Here is a 23,343-nt window from a genome sequence, read left to right as displayed (position 1 = left end):
GAGAATTAAAATTAGAGTAAGTGCATGTTTGTAAATTAGTTTGAATAGCATGATTTCTATTGACATAGAGTTATCCAAGATAAAAAATTATATTAAAAGTTATCGTTCCTAAATCTGTGGCTAAACCGTTACACTTTAACGGAGTCAACTGTCCATTTTCGTGGCGTGCTTTAACCGGTGACAAATTAATATCATCCGCCATTATTGATGGACTACAACTATCGCCGTTAGTACCGTTACACGCCGGCGACAGGCTGAGTGGTGCTAGTGATAGCGGCGAAATAATCAGGCTGTTCGTCTGTTGGGTTGTGTTGTTCATTGAGGAGGTTGTACTCATAGTTTTCTTCGGCATTGGCGTTGAAGTGAAACTAAAGGAAAAATACAAGATTAAACATAATATAAACATATGCCTTTGCTTTAAAGGTTGCTGATCTATAGAAAATCTAGATTACTTTAATTTGAACCTCTTAGACCATATGATGACAACAGAGTATAAAAACCTAACTACGAATTAAAATCAAAACTAATGTAGACAATAAACCCTTTGATTACACGACCTTTCCCTAGAAGTGCTATCTGTACATGGTTATGAGTTGCCCTAAATTTTAGCCAACGCATTACCTCAAGTTTAATTATTCCTATAACATATTATTTTTTAAGCCCTAAAACCTTTATTTTAAAATCTATTCCAATACAATAAAAATATCAAAATGTTTCTTAGTGATTCACAAGCATTAGGAGGGCTTTTGGAACAATGTAGTCAAAACAAAAATTATTTCATATTTTTACCAAAAAAAACCAAAGAGTTATTCTTTTAAATAATAATAATAGAAATTACACCTAAATATTTAGGTATAACTATAAACTAGTAATAAATCAAAACCTGGTACAAACGTTTGATCCTAATGTATGTATTATATGTTTCTATAATACAACAAACAAACAAAAACAATTTCTGAACTTTAATTATAGAAACATTAGGTATGAAATGGTTGTCCTTAAGAATCGTATGAAAACTAACTTTTACAATTTTTAATCAATAAATTCATCTTATGATAAAAAATTTAGAAAAGAATTACATTTAATAAGTAAACAACTACATTGATTCATATATTCTGCATGATGGTTCTCTTTAGATTTCAAGGGAGGGAGAGGGGGAGAGGACAATGGTTTGTAAATAAAATTATACTGCTACCAAAAGTTTCATAATCCTGCTCTGTAATTGGTAAGGTAAATACTGTAGGTACTTTTTATAAAGCTTGATTGATAAACTGGTTCAAACTAGTAGTGTCAAAACTTTTTAACCAATGATTTTAAATAAAAAAAGGAGTAATTTTGTTCATCATGATTGGGAATGTAATTAGTAAATCAATTCAACAACCATTGTCTTGACAGCTGCTAATGTTTGGCTAATATTGATTTCATATTTGTGGCTGATCCAGATGAACAAAACTATATATTTGAAACTCATGAATAACAGAATGACAAATCTATTTCATACTATTCATAATAGTATTTCAAACATCAATTGGACCTCAATTACACCCCCCCTCCCCCCCCCCCCGAGCTGTGTTTGTTTAAATATATAAGATAAACCACATACCTATCATGTTTTCATATCAACCCACCTCCTACTTTTTAGGTATTTTTTCTTTTCAAAAGACGACTGATGGAGGGGGGGGGGCGGGGGGTGGCATGTCCCAAATCGATTAAAGGGATTATATTTCAAAGTAAAATGAAATATTGTATTCTATGTATTGAATAGGCTGTTCTCATATACAAGGATGACATACTATCATCAGAGCTTTTCCATATAACTTTTATTTGTAATATTGATTGAGGGTTGAGGGGGTTAATTAAAAACTCAACCAAGCAATTATGTATAGGTAGAGATATTTGATTATTAATATGATTGAAAAATTGAACCCTGAATAAATTAAAACCAGTTATGATTCTGGTAAGAAAAAAAGCGGAAACTGGACCGCAAAGGAATGTCAATACCTATATCCTTAGGTTAGGCCAATGTTTTTGGGTATGCAATCCAAAACTCTACTACCCTAGGTATTATGTTATCTTACACTCAAAAAATTCCATATATTTCAAGAACATACCTAATGCTCTGAGCAAGCCGCTGTTCACTCTCAATCTGTCGTTCATACTCCTCGCACAGCTGCAGAATATCATCAAGCTTCAACTCTTTGCTGGCGGGACGCGGCGGTAGGCGTTCGAGGGTTCCATGGCCGCTGTTCTTCGGCGGTAACGGGGGCGGCGGGGAGCTGGGCGTAACTGGGGTTGTGCGGATTGGCGGCGGCGGTGGTTTTGGCTTGCGGATATGCGGCGAGGAGGTTGCTAATGTGTGGAAGTAATAGGATGGACTTTGGTTGCCGTTCACCTCTTTCATTCCTTAATAAATCGTAGGTAATATTAAAAATATTACAATTCGGTTTTTTTTCAGCTGGAAGAGGCCAGTTCCGGAAATTGCTAAAAACACATATATCGCAGGGTTTTGTAGAATTTTTTTACTATAAGAAATTTATCTTGTGATATACTAATTTTGCTTGAAACAAAAGAAATAGTCAAGGGATGAAAAAATTAAACTTACTTGAATCGGTTAATACAGCATGCATAGACATAGTCATGGTTGCAGTAGTGGTACTCACAGCCTCAAGGGGCATCACCTCGCCTCCATCTCTACTTCGCGGCAGGTTTATTAAGCTTTGTGTCATCAAACCATTTAAACTAATCTCCCGCCTAAAAAAAAACATTATTTTCAAATTTACTTGATTACAATAACATGAAGATCGAGGTATTATTTTCCCAATAACAAGCTTCCCTTATTTTTTATCTGAATGTTATAGCCCTTTACGAGATCTATAAGAACCTTTAAAAATCCAACAACTATATTTACGCTAAATTTCGTTTAAAAAATTGGAAATATCTATTTTTTTTGTAGCACAGCCACTTACATCTAGAATTTGTCTATACGTCCCATTCCTCACATAACAAAGTCACCCAGGTATCTAAAGGGATAAGACAATAGTCGATAAAATCTATGTAGATACACAAAAGTGTTCCTTTTGTAGATTACACTTCATGGATAAAACGTTTGAACACTCAACTTGAAAAATCAACAATTTAAAATTCCATAAAATTCCCCAAAATTGATAAGAAAACAATTATTATAAAACTTTGGAGACTAGTGTAATAAACAGCCCAATGTCCCCTCCCTCCCTGAAAGTATTCTAATCATTACATCTTTGTTTACTGGCAAATTCAAATATGTCAACTTAACATAAAGTTCTATTCCCTCATAAATATATGTACGTTTGTTACTGCTGTACTAACACCTACAAGACATAATTGTTATTGTTGTAAAAAAACAATTAAACTTTTTCGCATCCCTTGATTTAATTTGGTATGTAAAAAGATTGTTGTTCGATTCCTTCCACAAACAAAAATATTTTCTTTTCCTCTTTATTTCATATTCCTTTATAATAAATTAAAAGAAAAAAAGTCAGATTTGCGATAATAAATTAAACCAAACGCCTTTGCTTAAAAAAAATTTATCTTATATATGCAAAGTTGGGACTATTTTACAAAGGACGTGCGATTAATATGTTGGTTGTCTGCAATTAGTTGAAAGGTAAGGTAAATTAAAAAAAAACATTAATTGCCTTATAAAATAACTAGCGGCTACGCCCCTAGCATCTAGGGACTATGAAAGACAGAGACAGCTAGAAAAATATCTTAAAACCATCCCAAGGCTTAAATCTGAAAATAAAATAGCTTAAAACCATCAGAGGACCTGTGAAGCCTAACCAAAATGAAGAAAATACGGGCATAGTCCCTTTCGTGGCAACGCTCCTTAAGGGGCGATTCTTCGTTTTTTTTCACCTAGCCCAATATTTATAACCTAACCTAACCTAAAATATCCTATCAAAAGCAATTCTAAAAATACGACGAAGGGACTATTCCAAAAAATAAATTAACTCAGATGAATTTCATCCTTTACATTAAAACACTACATATGGAAATGGATATATTATTACTAGAAACTTACACCACATATTCATGTTCTCAAATAAAATTAATCAAGTAGCGGACTGAAATGACGATTACCCTTATACCCTCTTCTCCCAATGGATGAACAAACTGGCCAATTAATGAGTTCTATGTTAGAAAGCTAAATTGACAAAAATATTCTCTCTCCTAATATCCACGTAAATTTTACATCCATTCCTCTAAGAAGTTAACAAAACAGTAATAGTTGTTTCTCGCCTCTCTACACTAAAACAAAAAATGACCTCTTTTTCGGCAGTGATAGAACACCGAAAAAGATTTTCCTCGAGGAATAAATTGTACTTTATGCACTTAACTAAAATACCCTTTCATCCACCCCTGTAAATCTTGTATTTTATCAGGGTTAAAGGACAGGTTATTAAAGACCCCATTTTCAAAACAGTATAGTGCATGTAATCAGTGAACTTAATGAAGTGTAAATATATATATATACATCCCCAATAATAATAAACAAATTACCCTTTCTATGAAAGAAAATTATTGGTTAAAAGTTTGGACACACTAATTTGGAACCAACCAATCAAATTTCAGTACCAAAAGTTATAAAGCTGACTTGGTTATAAAACTTTGGGTGTATTTTATGGTCTAATATCCTCTCTCTCCCTTAATATACTGTAATCTAACTAACACCAATCAGACAACCAACTCTTAGATAGCACAACCTTTGTTTAGAAGTTAGAACAAAGTTGCGACTGTTTATTGACTAAGACAGATCCCCTACATACTCTTAATATTAGTATCGCGCATCTGACATTGCAGCAGTAGGTTCAATTTAACGTCTTTAGAGATAAGACTAAAAAAAAACATTCCACTCTCATTTTTATTAATTATTGATAATATAATTGGAAGCTTGTCTCTTCGTCCGTATGTCGGTCATGCTAACTTCTAGACAGATAGAGTATTTTTTGGCTATTTTTAAGAAAAACCACCACTCCTATGAAAATGTTAGACTTTTTTGTTTTTTACAATTAAAATACAATATTTTGAAATTATCATTTAATTTGATTTTAAAAAAACAATAATAAATAACTTCACAATTACTTTACATTCTTACATTTTTTCATAACATTTTTGTTAAATTACATTATTGTTGTTAAGTTTGAAATTTGGTACACAAACAATGACATATGAAGAATGCCGCAAATAATTTCGTAATATGACTCCGCCCCCTTTTACATAAATTCAGGTTATAATAATATCAAGTTACATTTTTCACGGGTTTATATTATTGGAAGATCAGCAGTAAGATTTTGCACTGATAAGCCCGAGCAAATATAAAACTTATTAAAAATACTATTTTTCTATGAATTTATTTGAAAAAAAACATTAAGAAGATCGTCATACTTTATTCGACTATAGTTCAACGAGCTCTTTGTATTAACTAGTTACCCCTTCCCTTACTTCTAAGGGTTCTACTCAAAAAATGCCCCCACCCCCTCTTGAGTTTATCTGTATGCTTTGAAGTATGAATGTTGGCGGTGACTCCCCTTCAAGTAAATAGCCTAAAATCTAAACATAACAATTTACAATTACGAATATTTGAAAATTATATAACTAATATAGACTTGTAATGGTTACCGAGATCTTACCGGACATACAACCACATACAGACATCTAGCTCAGGAATGACTCAATGAGGTATAGCCAACAAGCGAAATAAATCTCAAATAATATTTGGGGGGCAGATGGAGAGGTCGTCAATTTTACTATTTGTTGCACCCTACCGACAGCTGGAATAACGTAAGTGATTTTTTTTTCGAATTAATTTCGTTGTTGGTATTTGATATACTATTAATAACATTTTAATTTATCCATCAATATTGATTATTTGTGTATCCATTTATCCTATCCATACTTGCAGCAAATGCAATCAAAGTAAAAAACATTTGCCTTGTATTAGAAGTGTGACATCACTTTCGCACTAAGACATGTTAATAGTTAATAGAAACGCCAAAGTACTGTTGGAGCCAACAAGAGATTAAATGGAGAAAAATAGAATTTAAGATTCTTACAGAAATAGGGATTTGTTAAAAAAGATAATTAACGATAGAATGAAAAGAATATATATGGAAATACCCAAAATTGGCTGATTTTGGCCTTTTTTCACACCATTCTTTTTCTTTTCTTTTTTTGTAGTATTCAATAACAAATGATTACCTTACAGCAGTAATCCAAACATCTAATTATCGTATTATTTTTGATGTTAAAATATATAAAATAAATATTGACCAACACTAATTTAATTGCATAATTTTAATTTTAAAAATAAACGTGGCAGCATAGAGCTTTACTACACAAACAAGAACAAACTTCCTTCAGTAGAAAATATATTATTCAAGCATTCTCAATTATAATTCTTTGAGAGTTTCTGTGCATAATTTTAATAAAACCTCATAAGAATGAGTTTAATCTTATAGTTTGCGATTTTGACAAGAATGTTGTTCTGATTTTTGGCGATTATTAATATGTTTTTACGTCGTTGATATTTCAGGGGGAAGTTAAGGCACACCGTATTAGAGAAGGTGGATAATTAAATCTTGAGAGTTGGCAAGGGGGGGGGGGGATGGTAGGAGGGTGCTTAAAAGTTTTGCGCACGTGTCCAGGACTGTGCATTCTGTAGCAGGGAGAGGTCAATCCATTTTGAAAAAATTTTTGGTCACTTTTAACCAGGGATAGGACAATAGATAATATATTGAACCATGAAATTTCTACTTGGGTTCTCAACTGACTCTGGTACTGTAAAGATATGACCAGCAATAGCCGAGATCTTAATCTTCAGACATAAAAACTTTAGGTTCTACTTATTACCTAAACTTGTTGTTTCTCTTGGAAAAAGCTGGGTAGGTCTGGAAAATAACCTAAAACCAACCCAAGAAATTTATAGAGCCTCCTTGAAAAGTACAACAAATGCGGACCAGCATCTTCTGAGATCTTTAGCTCCAGCCAAAAAAATCTTACAACTTCATATTTTAGGATAGCATTTCAACTCACCTATTTACTTTCGGACTGATTGTCAGGGAAGCTCTGAAATTATTTGAGTCAACCGCAGCTCCATTGTTATTCCCTGTGTTATCATTAATGTTATCTGTAGCAGTAGTTGTAGGAATATTTCCATTAACTCTATCAAAAACAGATTTATTGCTGTCTTCTGCAAAACCACCGTTCATAGCTGCTCAAAAGTGTATGATTAATTTTTAATTTAATCAAAACGAGGATGACAACACCCATAAGTAGCTAAGATAATATCTAACAAAATATAAAGGTCTGGCAAGTAAATAGAAGAAAAAATGGAAAATAACAGACGGACGGATGTATATAATAAGTTGTAAAGTTGATGACCAGTGTTCAGCAGAACTTATGTAGCAATCAAGAAAATAATGTTTTTTTCTCTAAACGTTGCAAAAGGGATAAGATACCTAATGAACTATAAATTGATGTACATTGCATCCCCAACGATGAAAAACTTTATTACCCCTTCTATAAATTAGAACTATTGGCTAAAACGTTTGGACTCACTACTTGATGAACCAACCATTCAAAATTGAATAAAAGAACCCAAAAATTTTAAGCCAACGACCAAGAAAGTGTGTTATAAAACTTTGGGTAGGCACTAGTATAATGTCCAATACCCCCTCCCTCCCTCCATGTAAAAAAACAAAATAAATATACACTCGTCCCTGGATTATAGTTGGAATTTGCATTGATCCGCGGAGAAGAGTCTTGTCTTTCAAGAAAATTTGGACTGAAAATAAAACATAACATTCATCATTTTCTAAAAGTAGATGTTATATATTTTAGACAAAGCCCCTAGAGGCCACTGGGAGCAGTTAAAAGTAAAGAGCCAAATCTATTACACTTTACATTTTAGTTTCAAAACTAAAAGTATAATTCCTAATAAGGGAAGGGACGCTCTTGTGGTAAATTCTTTACTGTAAAGGAGAACCATATCGGTTCAGTGGTTACCAAATTCCTTCTTTTAAAATATACCCATAATTTTTTGTTCAATTTAAAAGAGTAAAGAGTAGATTTACTTCCTAAAATAAAGATGTATTACCTTAGACTAGAATCTGACTTGATAAGATTAAGAACTAATTTAGCTGCTGTCGGTGGAGGGGTCGTTGGGGTTCGAATACCATCCTGAAACAAAAAATGATGTTTATGTCTAATCATTGTTTGAAAATATTTAAAACTTTATAAACCATCTTAGAAAAATATTTCTAGTAATCATTCGAATCCGGTGGATAGGAACCGGTTCTCATCCATACGAAAAAACTATGTCTAGCATCGTATTATATCCAGTTTTCTACGAATATAGAAATGTACAATCATAATTGTACATTCTATATCCGCGGAAAGCCGTTTATAATACGATACGAGAAATAACTATTCCAGTATGGCTTCAAATCAGATAAATATCCACTGGATTAGAAATGGTACTTAGTTAAACTGAAAACTCTTGTGTAGCTAATATTACATACAATTTTCCACGAATATATTACAATGAAAAAGCATAAAATTACAAAGTTTTGTTAGCCAAAAATTTCTTTTGGTCTCATAATTTTTAATTTTAATATCTTTGGAAAGCTGTGTATAATACGTACAAAGTGAGCTGAGCTGGATCTTTAAATGTGTAGCCATTGCATCTGCCGTAGCCGTGGCCGTAGTCGTAGCAGTAGCCGTCGCCAGTGTCAGTGCGGCCAATAAAACATGAATTTTTAAAAGATTTTACAGAAGTGCAATGCCAGCTATCCTAGAAATATGGATCTCTAAAATCTTTTATGGCCCACCAAAAATAAAATATTTAAATTCTTTAAAGAATATTCTTTTTTACGCGTAGCCAATTTGACTTAAAGATAGCTGTACCTCTGGCAGCGGCAACGGCTACACATTTAAAGATCCAGCTCTGTTATAGGATAGAAAAAGAAACATTGGTTATTAAAGTTTTCCCTAGTACAGATAGGCAGAAAGACCGACATAAAAATAAAGCTTTTTAAAATTCAAGTGATAAATTGTGGAAGTTTGGTGATTTTTCTACCTCAACCAAAATAAAAAATAACTTAATATAAAAGTAAGACAAACAAATATAAATATATAGAGAAAGAGAAGCTATATATATAATTCCAAGTAACTTTGTAACACATAAACTTCAGAGAATGTGAAGGGGGGTACTAACAAATAAAAAGAAAATAAGTTAAAGGGGATAGTAGCTAAATCTTTAAAAGTTTAAGGTAAACTGAAAAAAAGTCTTATAAAAGATTAAATTTCTCTCAATTTAGAATAGAAATTAAAAATCTAAATTTTGTCACACATGATCAAAAAATTTAACAATTTTACAAAAATAGGTAATAAATGGGGTATTTCAGGTCAATTTAAAAAAAATTCTTCTAAAAAATTATTTCCATTTTGTTTGCACACAACTTGTAAATGTAGATGGGTCATAGTGGTGGTGTCTGTCTTGGTCCCGTTAAGATCTCGCAACTAGAAGTTGGTCAGAAACCGAGCGGCGGTTGGCACTGACCCAAAATACCCCATGGGAGAAGGACGGAGGGGAGGGTGTTTGTATTAATTTCCTTTAAACTTCTTAATACATATTTAAAGACGGCTTTTTATATAATTTAAGCCCCAAGAACTTTTCTAAATGAAATACCTAATTAATTAAATAATTCAACAGGATCTACAAAAAGTTACCCAAGTAACCCTCCTTTAAATAACTCAACATTAAAATTTCTTGTTTGACTACATTTTATTCCATAGTATAAAACGTAAGGGGGGAGGGAGGGGAACGACGAGAAATAGAATTTTCAAAAGAAAAAAGAAACTTTCTGTGCAAAAAAATTAGTGAATGCGATAGACAAACAGTCGGGAATATTTAATGGATACAAACTTATTTGGGTGTTTACACGTAACTTCAAATAAATAATTTAGCTGTTTTATTATAGCAGCTGCAATATAGTCCGTGTATGTTGGTAAAACTGACGGTTTGGCTGTCTGTAAGGTTAAGAATACACTCCTTACACAGCTTATTTATGGAAAAATTATTATTGCAGAAAAAAACACTAATAAATGAACCATTCTGAGGGCCACAAGCCTACAGGCTTAATCCTCATTTGACCTAACCTTATTTAATTATGATTAACGGTAAACCCGAAAAAAAACAATATCAAATTTCCTAGTATTCAATAAAATAAGCTAATTTTTCAAGTAAAAACATATTTCTTTTGCATTTACAATTTATCAACTATTTCTAAAGGTATCATGAATGCAGGTTTGTCAAAAGAGTTAAAATAAACAGATGTTAGTTTTTATTGAAAAACCAAACATTTTTCCTATATATGTCGTGTTAAATCTTAAATCAACAACCAGGAGAGGGGGAGTTAGGCCAAGAACGATTAATTTTTAATATTTCAGACAACAAACTCTTCAATTTTAAAGCCTTTATTTTGTAGTTTAATCTTTGAATTCTAAAAACTTGTCATTTTACCATCTCTTTCTATTACTGTCTCACATTAGATAAAGCAGCAGTAGGTACAATGGTTTGGAAAGTGTTAAAACAATAATCATTTTTCGGGAATAGTCCCTTTCGTGGCAACGCCCCTAAAGGGGCGATTCGTAGTATTTTTAAAATGGTTTTTATAGGTTATTTTAGGTAAGGTCAGGTTATATTGGGTTAGATGATTGCCCCACAGGGTTAGGAAATTGGCCCCGCTGGGTTAAAGCCCCCCGCAGGGGCTAGAAATAGGAAAAAAACTACTGTGAAAAAAAAGAAGAATCGCCCCTTAAGGTGCGTTGCCACGAAAGGGACTATACCCTTTCTCTACAAATGCATAACAAAATTTGCAGCCACTTTTCTCTGTCAATTTCACTTAATTAATACCTTTCCACGACAGGCCTATACAAATTAAAGATAAACAAAAGTTTTAAGTCTCAGTCAAAACAGCGTCATAACCAAAGACTTTAAAATAATTCACAAATGTTATTTCATTTATCAATGTAAGACACAGAAGGGAGTATATAAATTGACCAGTAAATTTTGTCAATAAACAAGGAAATTGATGAAATGAAATGACGGATGAACATTCCTCAATTACAGAGTAGCTAAATTGAAGCAAACAATGTTTTAAGAAAAATGTAACTCTAACTTTTTTTTTGCCAAAAAAGTTGAATTATTTAAAATTCTGCATATAAACTTCTTTTCTCTTGTAGTAAACTTAAATAAACTTAGGAGTAAAGGCAGGAAGGGAGAGGACAATGGCACTTAAATTAATCTAACTCTCTTACATGTTCTATTTGCACAATCCTTATAATTTTCTTTTCTTTACTAGAAATACAAACAAAGGCTAGTTCACATTCAATAAAGTAAGTAAAAGAATGGTTGAATCTTATATGCAGGGGCGTCCAAGCTTTTTTTTGGGGGGGTGGGTAACATTTTTTTAAGGGGGGGGGGGGGGTAATTCGGTTTTGGGGGGGGGGTAAAATGGCGCGCCGCGAATTTTTTTTACCCCCCCAAAATTTTTACCCCGGGGGTAAAATTTGCTTGCGGGGAGGTAATTACCCCCCCTGAAATCTGTTGGCAGGGGTAAAATCTGTTTACCCCCCCCCCAAAATTTACCCCCGGGGTAAAATTTTTGGGGGGGGTAATTTAAATTTTATTAAAAATTTAGTATAAAAATGCGCGCGAAGCGCGCAAAAATTTGTTTTGTTAGAGATTTTTTATTTTGGGGGGGTATTTACCCCCCCAAAATTATTTGGGGGGGGTTAATAACCCCTCCTAAATGGTTGGGGGTAAATTTTAAATGGGGGGGGGGGATAAAATGAAAAAAAAAATTTCGTTTTGGGGGGGGGTAATCGCTTCATTACCCCCCCCCCCCTTGGACGTCTATGCTTATATGCTACCAAAGGCAGGGTGCCTAAACAAGGAATTAAACAATTTAGATCTACTTTGAACAACTAAAACATAAATAAATTATGAGGGATTAAAAAATTGTGTATCTTTAATTTTTGCAGTTTCCATATTTAAAAAGCTTGCTTATAATTTTAAATTAAATAAAAAACACAGGATACATTTATTTTGGGATCTTTATTTTATATTACCAATATTTTATACTGAACTATCCAATTTAAACATATGAAGCTAAAATGTTTGATAACAATTTTATTTTCAACTGTACTCTATAAAAATCAGGATACAGGATATGCAAGATTAAATAGAAATAATATTTGAATAATAATTGAAAGAATAAAATTAAAAAAGACTTAAATGGAGTTTTAGAGCATGGTACCGTTACCCTGCGGGGCTCCCAAGAACACAATATAACCTTACCTAACCTGACAAAATAATACACAAAGGGTTTCTTAGAGCACTTAGTTGTGAATTGTACCTAAAAGTGAATCTCAAAAATCAAAACTAAACCCTCTCTTTTTAAAACTTATTTATCTTTGATTTTAAATCCACCATCCAATATTATAGTCTAAGGTTCCAGATATTTTCTTGGTGCCAGACACATATTTTTATTTTTGTAATATTTTTAGTTAGTTTTAATTTTTTTAGTTAGGTTTTTGTCATGGTGACCACTGCATCGCTAGAACAGTGTTTTCAATTTTATTTTATTCCTAAGAATGAATGAAAAGCCAACTTGACTTAACCTTTATCTTGATATAAAACAGTTTGCCAAATACTCGCCAATAAATTTGAATGTGTAAAGCAAAGTTCACAATTTATGGACCAATAGCGAAACAATAAAAGACACAACATCAAGAATAAAACTAGAGGGATAGGCAGCCACCCAACAGTTGCTTAATATCCGCCAAAGCTGCGAAACAGAAGAACAAAAGGTTTTTAAAAAACCACAAAAACTAGTAATAAAAAAACCTTTGTATCAACGTATAAAACAATATACTGGAGTAGTACGATGTCTGTCTGTGTAACCGTGCGTCCAGTAAGATATCTAAAACAGTTTTATTTATGCAGGAAACTTTGTATTAGTCTTTTGGAGGTGTAGAGCTAATTGACCCCCCCAAGAAGCCATCAAAGGAAATGTTTTTCTGTGGCCATATCTTACAGCAAAGAATCATTACAAAGCTTCTCTGATATTTTTGAAACAAATGCTGCTACTATTTTAGAGATCTTAATTTTAATAGATACACACACACACACACACACACACACACACACAATGGCTTGAGCATATAAACTATCCTTATCTTAAAAGTAATGGCAATATTAAACAAGTCAGCTTAAAACAATTATGACAATTCGATCATTGAATTTGACTAAAGTAAAAAAAAAAATGAAGAGTTTACTTTAGAAAATAAGAATTTTGGTGAAGTAGTACAAGTAAAGATTTTGGAAAGCTAAGTACAATAAAACACACACTCCCACAAACAGACAATGCAGCAATGATTTACAATTATGTGTTAACTTGTGTGTGGAATTATAATGGCCAATATTTTGGTTTCACATCCTTTTTTGTTCTTATATTTTTTAACCTAATCAGAGGTGGGTTTTTAAAAAATAGAATGGAATAAATAAATAGTTACCGCACCTCATAATCCTTATATAAAAGTAACAGTATATAGGAATGTCTCTTTCTAGCGAAGGGGGTGTTGTGGTTTTTTTCCAAAGGCGATTTATCTTTTAAGGGTTGAGGTAGACTTCCCAAAAATAGTTATAAATCTTCCTAGACCTATTAGAAGCTTTACTGTAAAGGAGAACTATATCGGTCTAGCGGGTGGCGAGATCCTTCGGTAAAGACACACACACAGAAAAACAGACAGACATGAGGAAAAATTCGTCACATTAAAATCACAAAACTTCTAACTAGTAAAATTACATTTTAAAATCGAAAGGTTTCGTGATTTTTCATTGATTTAAATTAAAGAAAAGTAGCTAAAAGTAGTTTATGTGATTGATTAATATTTTACACAAGTAAATACCTACACATTATATGATTATAGTAGGCATGCTGAATTGTGAAAAAAAAAACTCATTTGAAATAGGTATGTTAATTTTGATTATATAAATTCTAAAAAGCAATTTTCAATAATTCTATCTATAAGCATAGATTTTAGACAATTTTGATACGTCAAAAAGATATGGCCATTTAATTATCCACTTCAAAGTGACAAAGGTTTGATCATACCAAAATAATATTTAGCTTGGCTACGATTTGACAGACTATCAGACAGATTCTGGTTAAAGAGCGCCCTACTTTCAATTCTTACCTTATATGCCCAAAGAGGTTTTGATTCTTGAATGGAGGGCGCAGTCACGGCCATCTTCTCAAACTTGTTCACTCTGCAGTAATAATACTATTTCATTCTTTGTTCTTAACTAGCAGCTCCACCCAGTAATAAGGTATAGCCAACAAGCGAAATATATATAAAAATAATATTTGGGGGACAGATAAAAATATCGCCAATTCTACTCAGTGTTGCCCCCTTAACGACAGCTGAAAATCACGCATAGGTTTCGTGATTTTCCCCCGCATTATTTTCGTTGCTAGTATAAGTTGCTATAATACTAGCTGTATATGAAGAAATAGGTAAGGGCAAAAATATCCTGAAACCATCCTAAGACACTAACCTATAAGTAAAAACCTAAAGCTCTATCGGGAGCATGTTAACGCTTCACTGAAATAGAAAACTCAATCGGTTCATAAGTAATTGAAATCTTAAGCTACAGACAAAAAAACCTTAATTCTTTATATAATAGGACTGGTTGCTTTGCCCCTAGAATCTAATGGGTTTGCTATACAGGGATTGTTTTATATAACCAGCATTTTTTCTTAGGAGTTTAAAGTTATCCTTTCCCAAATTAGCTGTAAACTTTCCGTGAATATATGAGAAGCTGCACTATACAGGAGAACCTTATCAGTTCGACTTATTTCGGTACAGACACATTACACCCTGTTACTTTTATATAAGGATATACCTGCCCGTGCCCATATAACCCTGATCTCATATTACCTTAGAAAGCCAAAGTTTAAAGTAAAGATTGATTTTGTAAATATAATAAGAAAAATTATTATCAATAAATCTACCCCTGAAACTCTGAAATTACATAAGAAGACCAAGTAAAAATTATGGATTACTTTAAAATCCAAAGAGAAAAGAAACATCTGTTTTAAATGCATAACAAACCAAAATTTCATAGTTCGTTGTTCACAAAATGAAGTAAAAGATTACATCATAGAAAAGAGCGAATCTACTCTGTAGTGCATTGCTTAAATACATATAGATAGCCTATTACTTTAGAATAATCTAGCGGCTACGCCCTCTAAAAGCCTCTAGGGGAACTTAGGGTGGGAAGGGATTAGTAAACTCCTCTCCATTTTTAATTTGAGTTTTAAAAGAAAAAGTAAAAAAAAATTTTTTTTTGGGTAGGGGAGTGATCATTTTTATTGGGAGGGTATAAACCCCCCTCCCCAAACCTTCCCTTGGCCTATGAGAAGCAACACTGTAAAGGATAACCAAATCGGTTGAGCGATTAGCTAGATTCTTCGCTACAGACAAAAAAGCTTACTACTTTATAAAATAGAAAAGATATTTTTTTGCTAATGTATGGAAACGTCAAATTTTGATTTCAAGATTCGCCAAAAAAAATGTGCGAAACCCATAATATTCTTAGCTTTTAACTCGATTTGGTCCGCAACAATTTCTTTATTACAATTTGCCAAAACAGGCATTCAATTTTCAGGGGTCTATATCAACATTGAGCAATGAAAATTTTATCCATAAGAAATGCAGCAAAAACAGTCTGTTCAATCGTAAAGGATAGCTCTTATCGTTAATTTAGGCATGTTAGAATTTCCAATACGTTAAAAAATTGGCATGATTATTCCAGTAGTAATTAGGTCCAATTAAAAAAGCATAGCAACTATATAATCATAACCAGATTGTTCATAAGTCCATTAAACAGATTTATTTAATATTTAATATATCCTTTTCTTTTTTGGAATACGGATTTATACAATAGAATAAAACTGATTTATATAATAGAATAAAAGTAGGCGTATTTCATGATTAAGGTGAAGCAAAGGGGTAGGATCAGTTTGTGATGTTGTAATAATATTCGATTCTGATAATATTGTTTCAAAACGGCGGTCCTTGTGTCAAAGTGAATTAAGAAAAAATAAATATAATTCTCTAGTTCTACACGGTATTAGGTCCCTTCTAGCGTTCTGTAAACACAAGGACAATTTTCATACATAAACAGCACAGCACAAATCTAAAGAAAAGTGAACTGTGATGTTATTTAAAATTTACCTATTAAGGAATTTTATTTGTCGTTAAGATCTTTCTATTTTAAGGAAATTTTTTACATAGGTCTTGGGATGATTTTAGTATATTTCTAATTTAAGTTTTACATGGTTTTAAGCTATCTTTTTTAACTTTTATTTTTAATACGGAGCCGCTAAATGCTATGGGCGCAGGTGTTGGTTATGTTACATAATTATTCAGCAAATATTTGAATTTGAAATAAGAGACGTTCGGATGGACGAACGTACAACCTAACTATAAAGCAGCTTCGCTCCTAACAAGCTGCAGTTTGGTTTGACATCCATAAGTGACTCCTACGTAAATTTTGAGATAAATGAAGTAACAAATATTCTGATTAACAACTGGTAGTACAAGGACAATTATTTCCATGAGTAGAGCAGCAAAAATTATCAGAGATATTGGGTTGTTTATTACACTAGTACCCTAAGTTTTATAATAACGTTTTCTTATTCGTTTGCTTAACATCTTTGGTGATATTAGTAAAAGTTAAGTGTTCAAAAGTTTCAACCACTAATTTTAGGCTGCAGAAGGGGTAATCTTGTGTATCGTCAATGGGGATGTACAGAAATTTATCGGCGATTGATTGGGACAGTTAATATATACAGATAATTCGAAACCTACCCTGCCTTACCTACTTACATTAAAATCTGAATTACAAATTATCACGATTAAATATTTAATTTCTAGAAAATTGTCCCCATTTCAAATTGGTTCTACGGACAATAGAGCTATTCAAAATAGACTAGACATTTGGAAATATTCATAAAAATTATTTTATGCCTAAAACCTCAGATACCTGGATGTAAATCATTATTTTAGAACTGTCAAACATAAGTCTGCAATTTATTTAGAAGCTTCGTTATGTTGTTCCTTTGCATGTTTTAAGGTTTAAGGTTTTCAGAATGAAAAAAAAACTCAATTCCCTTTTCTAAGAAATTACTTACTATATTATAATAATCCCTACATGAAATAACAGCTATAAGCATCTATTACAACAGCACAAAAGAGTGACAAAGTGAAGTGTTGATAAAAATCTTTGATCAACCAACAACGGTCCAAATTTTTCGCCCCATGTAAAAGTAATTTTTCATCTTAACAATGAATAATAGAATAGCCCTTACCAAAATATTACAAATAAGAGTGATCTTACTAAAATATGAAGAATGCAATAGCCTTTACCGAAATGTGAAAATAGAATTGGACCAAGATGAAATATAAATACTAGAATAGCCCCTTCTAAAATATTCTTACTGGAATAGCCCCCACCAAAATATGAAAACTAGAATAGCGCTTTCCATATTAGTAATTCTAGAACAGTCCTTACAAAAATAGTAATACTAAACCCCGAACCACTTCATTATGCAATCTATATTTTGCTGGATATTTTGTCTATGGTAGTCCATAAGTGTACAGCTTTACAGTATATTGTTTCTATTTGTTAAAGCAACACGTATGATAAAAGAAAAAGATTCTTTTTAAAGTAAAATGCTTATATATCAATTGAAATCTATATTTTTTTTTTTTTTTACTGATCCACTTCATTATGCAAATCAAAATAAAATCAATGGGAAAACGTTTGTTTTGCACTTTTCTCCACTTTTCAAAATTGATTATGATAAAATAACAATTTTTTAAGGGATTTATGCATTAATTATAATGAAAAACAGTTTAAGGTAGATTTTAATGATTTTTATTGTATTTAATGAGATAATGTTGCTATTATCATATTCAAAATAAATACAATAATAACCTTTAAAATATTTAAACACTAGTCTCTTATTGGACATAAAATGACATCCAATAAGAAAAAGGAATAGAAATATGGGAAAGAAAATTATTTTTTTTCAAAATTAATTCGAGGCATATTGGAATAATAAATATAGGGGAAAGAAAATAATTTTTTTTCAAATTTATTTCTCATACTGGAATAAATATTATTTTTTTTTTAATTTTACTATCAACCAATAAGATATAGGCATGTTATCATAAAAATTTAGAAAACAATAATTTTTATTCCAACATTATCAAAATTAAAGTGTTATATTCTAAAAGAAAGGAATTGATAAAGTAATAATAATTTTTTCCAAACTTTTACTACCTCATGCCTATTTCTTATTGGTCAACATCAGAATTTAAAAAGAATAAAAAATTTTCCAACATTTTCATAATTATAAAGTCTCATGTATTGAAAATGGAATTAATAAAAAAAATAATTTTTATTCCAAAATTTACTACATCATGCCTATTTCTTATTGGTTGACACCAGGATTTTAAAAAAAAATAATATTTTTTCCAACATTTTCATAATTATACAATTTCATATTTTAAAGAAAGGAATTAATAAAAAAAATTTTATTCCAAACTTTTACTACATCATGCCTATTTCTTCTTGGTTGACGTCAGGATTGTTAAAAAAATAATATTTTTTCCAACATTACACAATTAGGAAATTTCTTATTTTGAAAAAGGAATTTATACAAAAGAAATAATTTCTATTCCTAACTTTTTCTATATTATGCCTATTTCTTATTGGTTGATTCTAGGATTAAAAAAACATAGTATTCCAACATTAAAAAAAGATGCAGCTAAATTATTTTGGGGTATATTTTTTGTTACAGACAAAGCCCAAGCTTTTTCTGAGGGGGGAGACCCCCCTCAACCCCCCCTTCCCCTGACGGGGGAAACCCCCCTCGACCCCCCCCCCTGACGCTCACAGAATCTTTTAAAACATTACACTTAAAACTAACAAAAGTTTAAACATTCAGGAAAACTCGAGTTATAGAGTAGGTTTGCCAAACAAAAATTTTATAAATACACAAATAAATTAAATTAACATTTATTTTAGGGTAAACATTTAACAAAATAGATATAAAATAACCAGTTGATTTCTTCATGTGTAATTTTGCAAGCAGACACCAAAATCGTTGCCACATCTCCAAGTGACTTTTACATAATCAATAACAGGCAGAATGGAAGGAAGCTAATTCTCCTAAAATATAACAATTATTTTGATAGGTTGGTAATAAATCTATTTGTCTTTCTATTAAAGCATTAATCTTTGAATTTTAAAATCACAAGTTTAATATTTATAGGACAATTATAACATGTCTAAGTATGTTAAAATTGATGTACATACCAACAGAAAGTCCGTCAGGCAGACACACGGACAGACAGACTTACGGACACAGATTTACAAACAGACAGATGTGGATAAACAGTTGAAGTGACATACAGACGAATGAACAAAGGGGCATTAATTATAGAGAAGCTAGATTTAACAAAACTTACCATGCAAACACTCGCAGCAAAAAATGGTAGATTCAAGTTTTCTGACAAGCCTAAAATATTTTATATAATTATATTTCTTATAAAAATATTGATAATAATAGCTGCGCCCCCAAGCTTCCATGTACAAATAATGGACAGAAAAAAATGGCCTAAAACCATCCAAGGACCTATGTAAAGCTAAACTGAAAAAAAAAACATTCGGACCAGTAATTTCTGAGATCATAAGTATCAGACAAAAAACATTAATACTTTATGTAATAGTTCAAGACACTAATAAAGCTTCCCTGAAAAGTACAATTTAATCAAACAAGCATTTTTTAAAGATAATTAGCTTCAGGCAAAAAATGTACTTTATATAATAAAAAAAAACTGAACAAAATACCTACGTTTTTTCTGACATAACCTCCGCCTAAACCAATGTTCAAATGATTACTAAGTGTTTAAAAACATTGTCGTACATTAAATTAAAGAACTTTATAGGTCAGCTGAATCTTAGTTTCCGATTTTGTATGTGTCACCGTCATCCTATCTAAATATTTACTACTAGTTTAAAAAGCTTCAAACTTCTAAAAAAAATCAAAATTTAGTTTTCACAACATAAGCTATTTTTACGTTTTATTAAATGGAGTTCCAATTAAAAAAAAGGGAGGACTTTACTATGGGTGGGGGGGGGGGCATTGGTGATTAATAGAAGAACTATTATACCCCCCCCCCCCTTTCTTTTCAGCTTTTCCCTTTGACCGTATTAGCTGATATTAGCTTTTGCAATAGTTAGGTTATCTGTCGTACATCTTTGGAAATCAGGGAACAAACGGGTAATCAATTTTTAGTTGATCATTTTATTTGCAGAAAAAGGGGTAAATATAAAGATTTCAAATAATTAGCTAAAATGAAAAATTAAGTTATTTTTATAAAACAGAAAAATTTCATTGTTATAAATAGGAAGGTATAAAAAATATATTTTTGAAGAAAATATTTATCTTTTGAAGAGAGAGAGGGGAAGAGATAGAAATAGCATGTGAGAGAGAAAAAAAGAATTAGATGAAGTGGGGGGGGGGGGTAAATATATAAGTGAAAGAGAGAATGAGACGGTGTATGGGGAGGGAGGGGAAAAGGAAACAGACAGAAAGAGAGAGAGGAGAGGGAAAGAAAGGCACAGAGAACCAATAAACGTACAGTATAATTAACCCTTTGTGATATGTATTATTTCAGTTTTGAGTTTTTAGGACAGGGTTTAAATCCAACAAACCCAAGTATCATAATTTTAATAATATTTTTAATACAAGAAAGGTCATTTAAAATCATTTCATCAATATTAAGGTCAAGTGACAAAAATTTTAATTTCCACCTACTTCGCCCCCACAGGGGGGCAAAAGTAGACGGACAATTCAAATTTTTGATCACATGACCAAATTTGTTGAAATAATTTTAAAATCCTTTCTCGCATTCACAATATTACGAAAATATGATAAATAACTATTCTAACTAACAAATAATTTTAAAAAAGAAATTTTATTCCTATCACTTTAGAGGACAGCTGCTGACCCCCAGTCTTATGGATGAAGCTAAATACATGTTAAAAATAAAAATAACCCTCAAAAATATACAAAATTGTTTTTTGATGTGTTAAAAAAATCCATTTTAAAATCTTGATTTTGAGGACGATGGCTTTTAAGATGCTCTTACTGGTGGGGATGGTGAGCTAAATGTTATCAAAGTGCATGCCCATAATGAATACTTATATATTGAACTATGGTCCAATTTTTGTAGTCATAGCAGCCTCCAGCCACGCAATATTAAAAAAGAAAAAAAATACAATTTTAATTACTAAAATTCATAAAGTAAATAATGTAGTTTTTTGATAATGGTTATGTTTCATGTCGTGAGGCTCTATTGGAGGCTGCTATGACTACAAAAAATGGTACATAGGTTAATAGACAAGTTGTTGTAATGGTCATGTAGTTAGATAACATTTTGCTCACCATCACCACCAGTAAGAACATCTTTAAGGCCATCATCCTCAAGATAAAGATTTTAAAATGGATTTTTTTAACACATCAAAAAACAATTTTGTGTACATTTGAGGGTTATTTCTATCTTTAACATGTATTTAGCTTCATCCATAAGACTGGGGGTCAGCAGCTGTCCTCTAAAGTGATAGGGATTGAATTTCATTTTTAAAATTATCTATTAGTTAGAAAAATCATTAAAATCTACCTTAAACTGTTTTTCATTATAATTAATGCATAAATCCCTTAAAAAATTGTTATTTTATCATAATCAATTTTGAAAAGTGGAGAAAAGTGCAAAACAAACGTTTTCCCATTGATTTTATTTTAATTTGCATAATGAAGTGGATCAGTAGAAAATCAAAAAATATAGATTTCAATTGATATATAAGCATTTTACTTGAAAAAGAATCTTTTTCTTTTATCATACGTGTTTCTTTAACAAATAGAAACAATGTACTGTAAAACTGTATACTTATGGACTACCATAGACAAAATATCCAGGAAAATATAGATTGCATAATGAAGTGGTTCGGGGTTTAGAAAAGCCCCTATTAAACTAGCAATATTAGAATATCCTATTCTACTTTACTACTTTTCAACAAGAACAAGTACGTCCATTTTATTGCCAAGAAATCTAAATGAGTACCTATTGCATATTTATTGAGAAATTTTAAAAATATTTTTTTATATATTGTACTTCGTTTCTTTATAAAAAAAAAACAATAAAAAACTGTCTTTTGACATAAGGCAACATTTTTTACGCAGGGGCTATATCCCTTCCTCCAGTTGTGAGAATTAAGAGAAGCGTAACAGAATCAAATTGATTTAGTTGTCGTTTTAAATGAGACATTTGTTTAAATATGTGCTTGATTTGGGGGGAGAAACCAGGGAATAAAAGGGATAGGACATTGGGTGATATTTTAATGTGTAAGTTAAAATTAGAGCTTGAAAACACTAATAGCTAGTTTGAACCAACCAATCATAATCAACGTTTTTAAGCCAACGAATAACATATTGTAATAAAAAAAACTTTGGGTACAAGCATAATTTAAAGCCAAACGTCTAATCCTTCCCAGGGAAGAAACAGTTTTAAATATTAACAGATCTGAAAACTATTCTATGTTCTAAAGTAATATGATGTCTATCTATCTTAGTATATTTTATTTATGTCCGATATGATCTCGTTAACGGCTGGACCAATCGTTTCACAATTCATGGGGAGGTTTAAGATTGGTCCAGGGAAGGTTTTATGCTTTTTTGGGAGGAAGGGATTGTGGGGTGATTGACAAATCAAGAATTTTGGCGATTTCAATCAAACTTAACCTTTCCTTATTCTACCCTTTATTTATACCCATTTCACCTTGGTTATATCCCAACCCCCCCCCCCCCAAAAAAAAAAAAAACCCAAAGGCCTGAATGATGGCCCCTACGCATCATATCACTCTTGTTGGATTTAAACAATTGTCCATTATGGGGCGGACAATCAAGTAATATTGCTTCATTATTTTATCCATGATAACAGAGATATTCAAATAGAAGATAAATTAATTTTACTTCCAATAAACTGAAATATATATTTATTAAGAAAAATATTTTATTTAAGTTTCTTTGGAAATTTATTTATTGTAGCAAAAATAATCCTGCAAAGTTTTATACTATAGCCCGATACTAGCATCTTTAAAAT

General features: G+C 31.6%; 1 protein-coding gene and 1 long non-coding RNA gene across 3 annotated transcripts in view; both read right to left on the bottom strand.

Annotated features, from left to right (window-relative positions):
- Positions 1 to 70: 70 nt before the first annotated feature.
- The window catches only part of LOC145330782 (uncharacterized), a 112,334-nt gene continuing 89,061 nt past the window's right edge, over positions 71 to 23,343 (bottom strand). The window contains exons 4-10 of the mRNA XM_080175447.1: positions 14,302 to 14,377; positions 8,135 to 8,217; positions 7,761 to 7,822; positions 7,072 to 7,252; positions 2,603 to 2,751; positions 2,112 to 2,403; positions 71 to 368 (exon numbers count right to left, since the gene is read on the bottom strand). Coding sequence (XP_080031573.1) covers positions 71 to 368; positions 2,112 to 2,403; positions 2,603 to 2,751; positions 7,072 to 7,252; positions 7,761 to 7,822; positions 8,135 to 8,217; positions 14,302 to 14,377 — 1,141 coding nt within the window. The remainder of the gene's footprint in view (positions 369 to 2,111; positions 2,404 to 2,602; positions 2,752 to 7,071; positions 7,253 to 7,760; positions 7,823 to 8,134; positions 8,218 to 14,301; positions 14,378 to 23,343) is intronic.
- On the bottom strand, positions 19,180 to 20,218 carry LOC145329977 (uncharacterized). 2 transcript variants are annotated; one of them, XR_013883198.1, is made up of 3 exons: positions 20,106 to 20,218; positions 19,648 to 19,697; positions 19,180 to 19,348 (listed from the first exon to the last, which is right to left on the bottom strand). It is a non-coding gene; the product is annotated as an uncharacterized LOC145329977 (long non-coding RNA). The 2 variants fall into 2 exon arrangements; XR_013883197.1 differs by having other exon boundaries at positions 20,030 to 20,189.

The sequence above is a fragment of the Acartia tonsa genome, chromosome 10 (assembly GCF_053477335.1).
Source record: "Acartia tonsa isolate MP-2025a chromosome 10, ASM5347733v1, whole genome shotgun sequence".
NCBI lineage: Eukaryota > Metazoa > Arthropoda > Copepoda > Calanoida > Acartiidae > Acartia > Acartia tonsa.
Note: the sequence above shows the minus strand (reverse complement) of the source record. Positions and strands in the feature narration are given on the sequence as shown.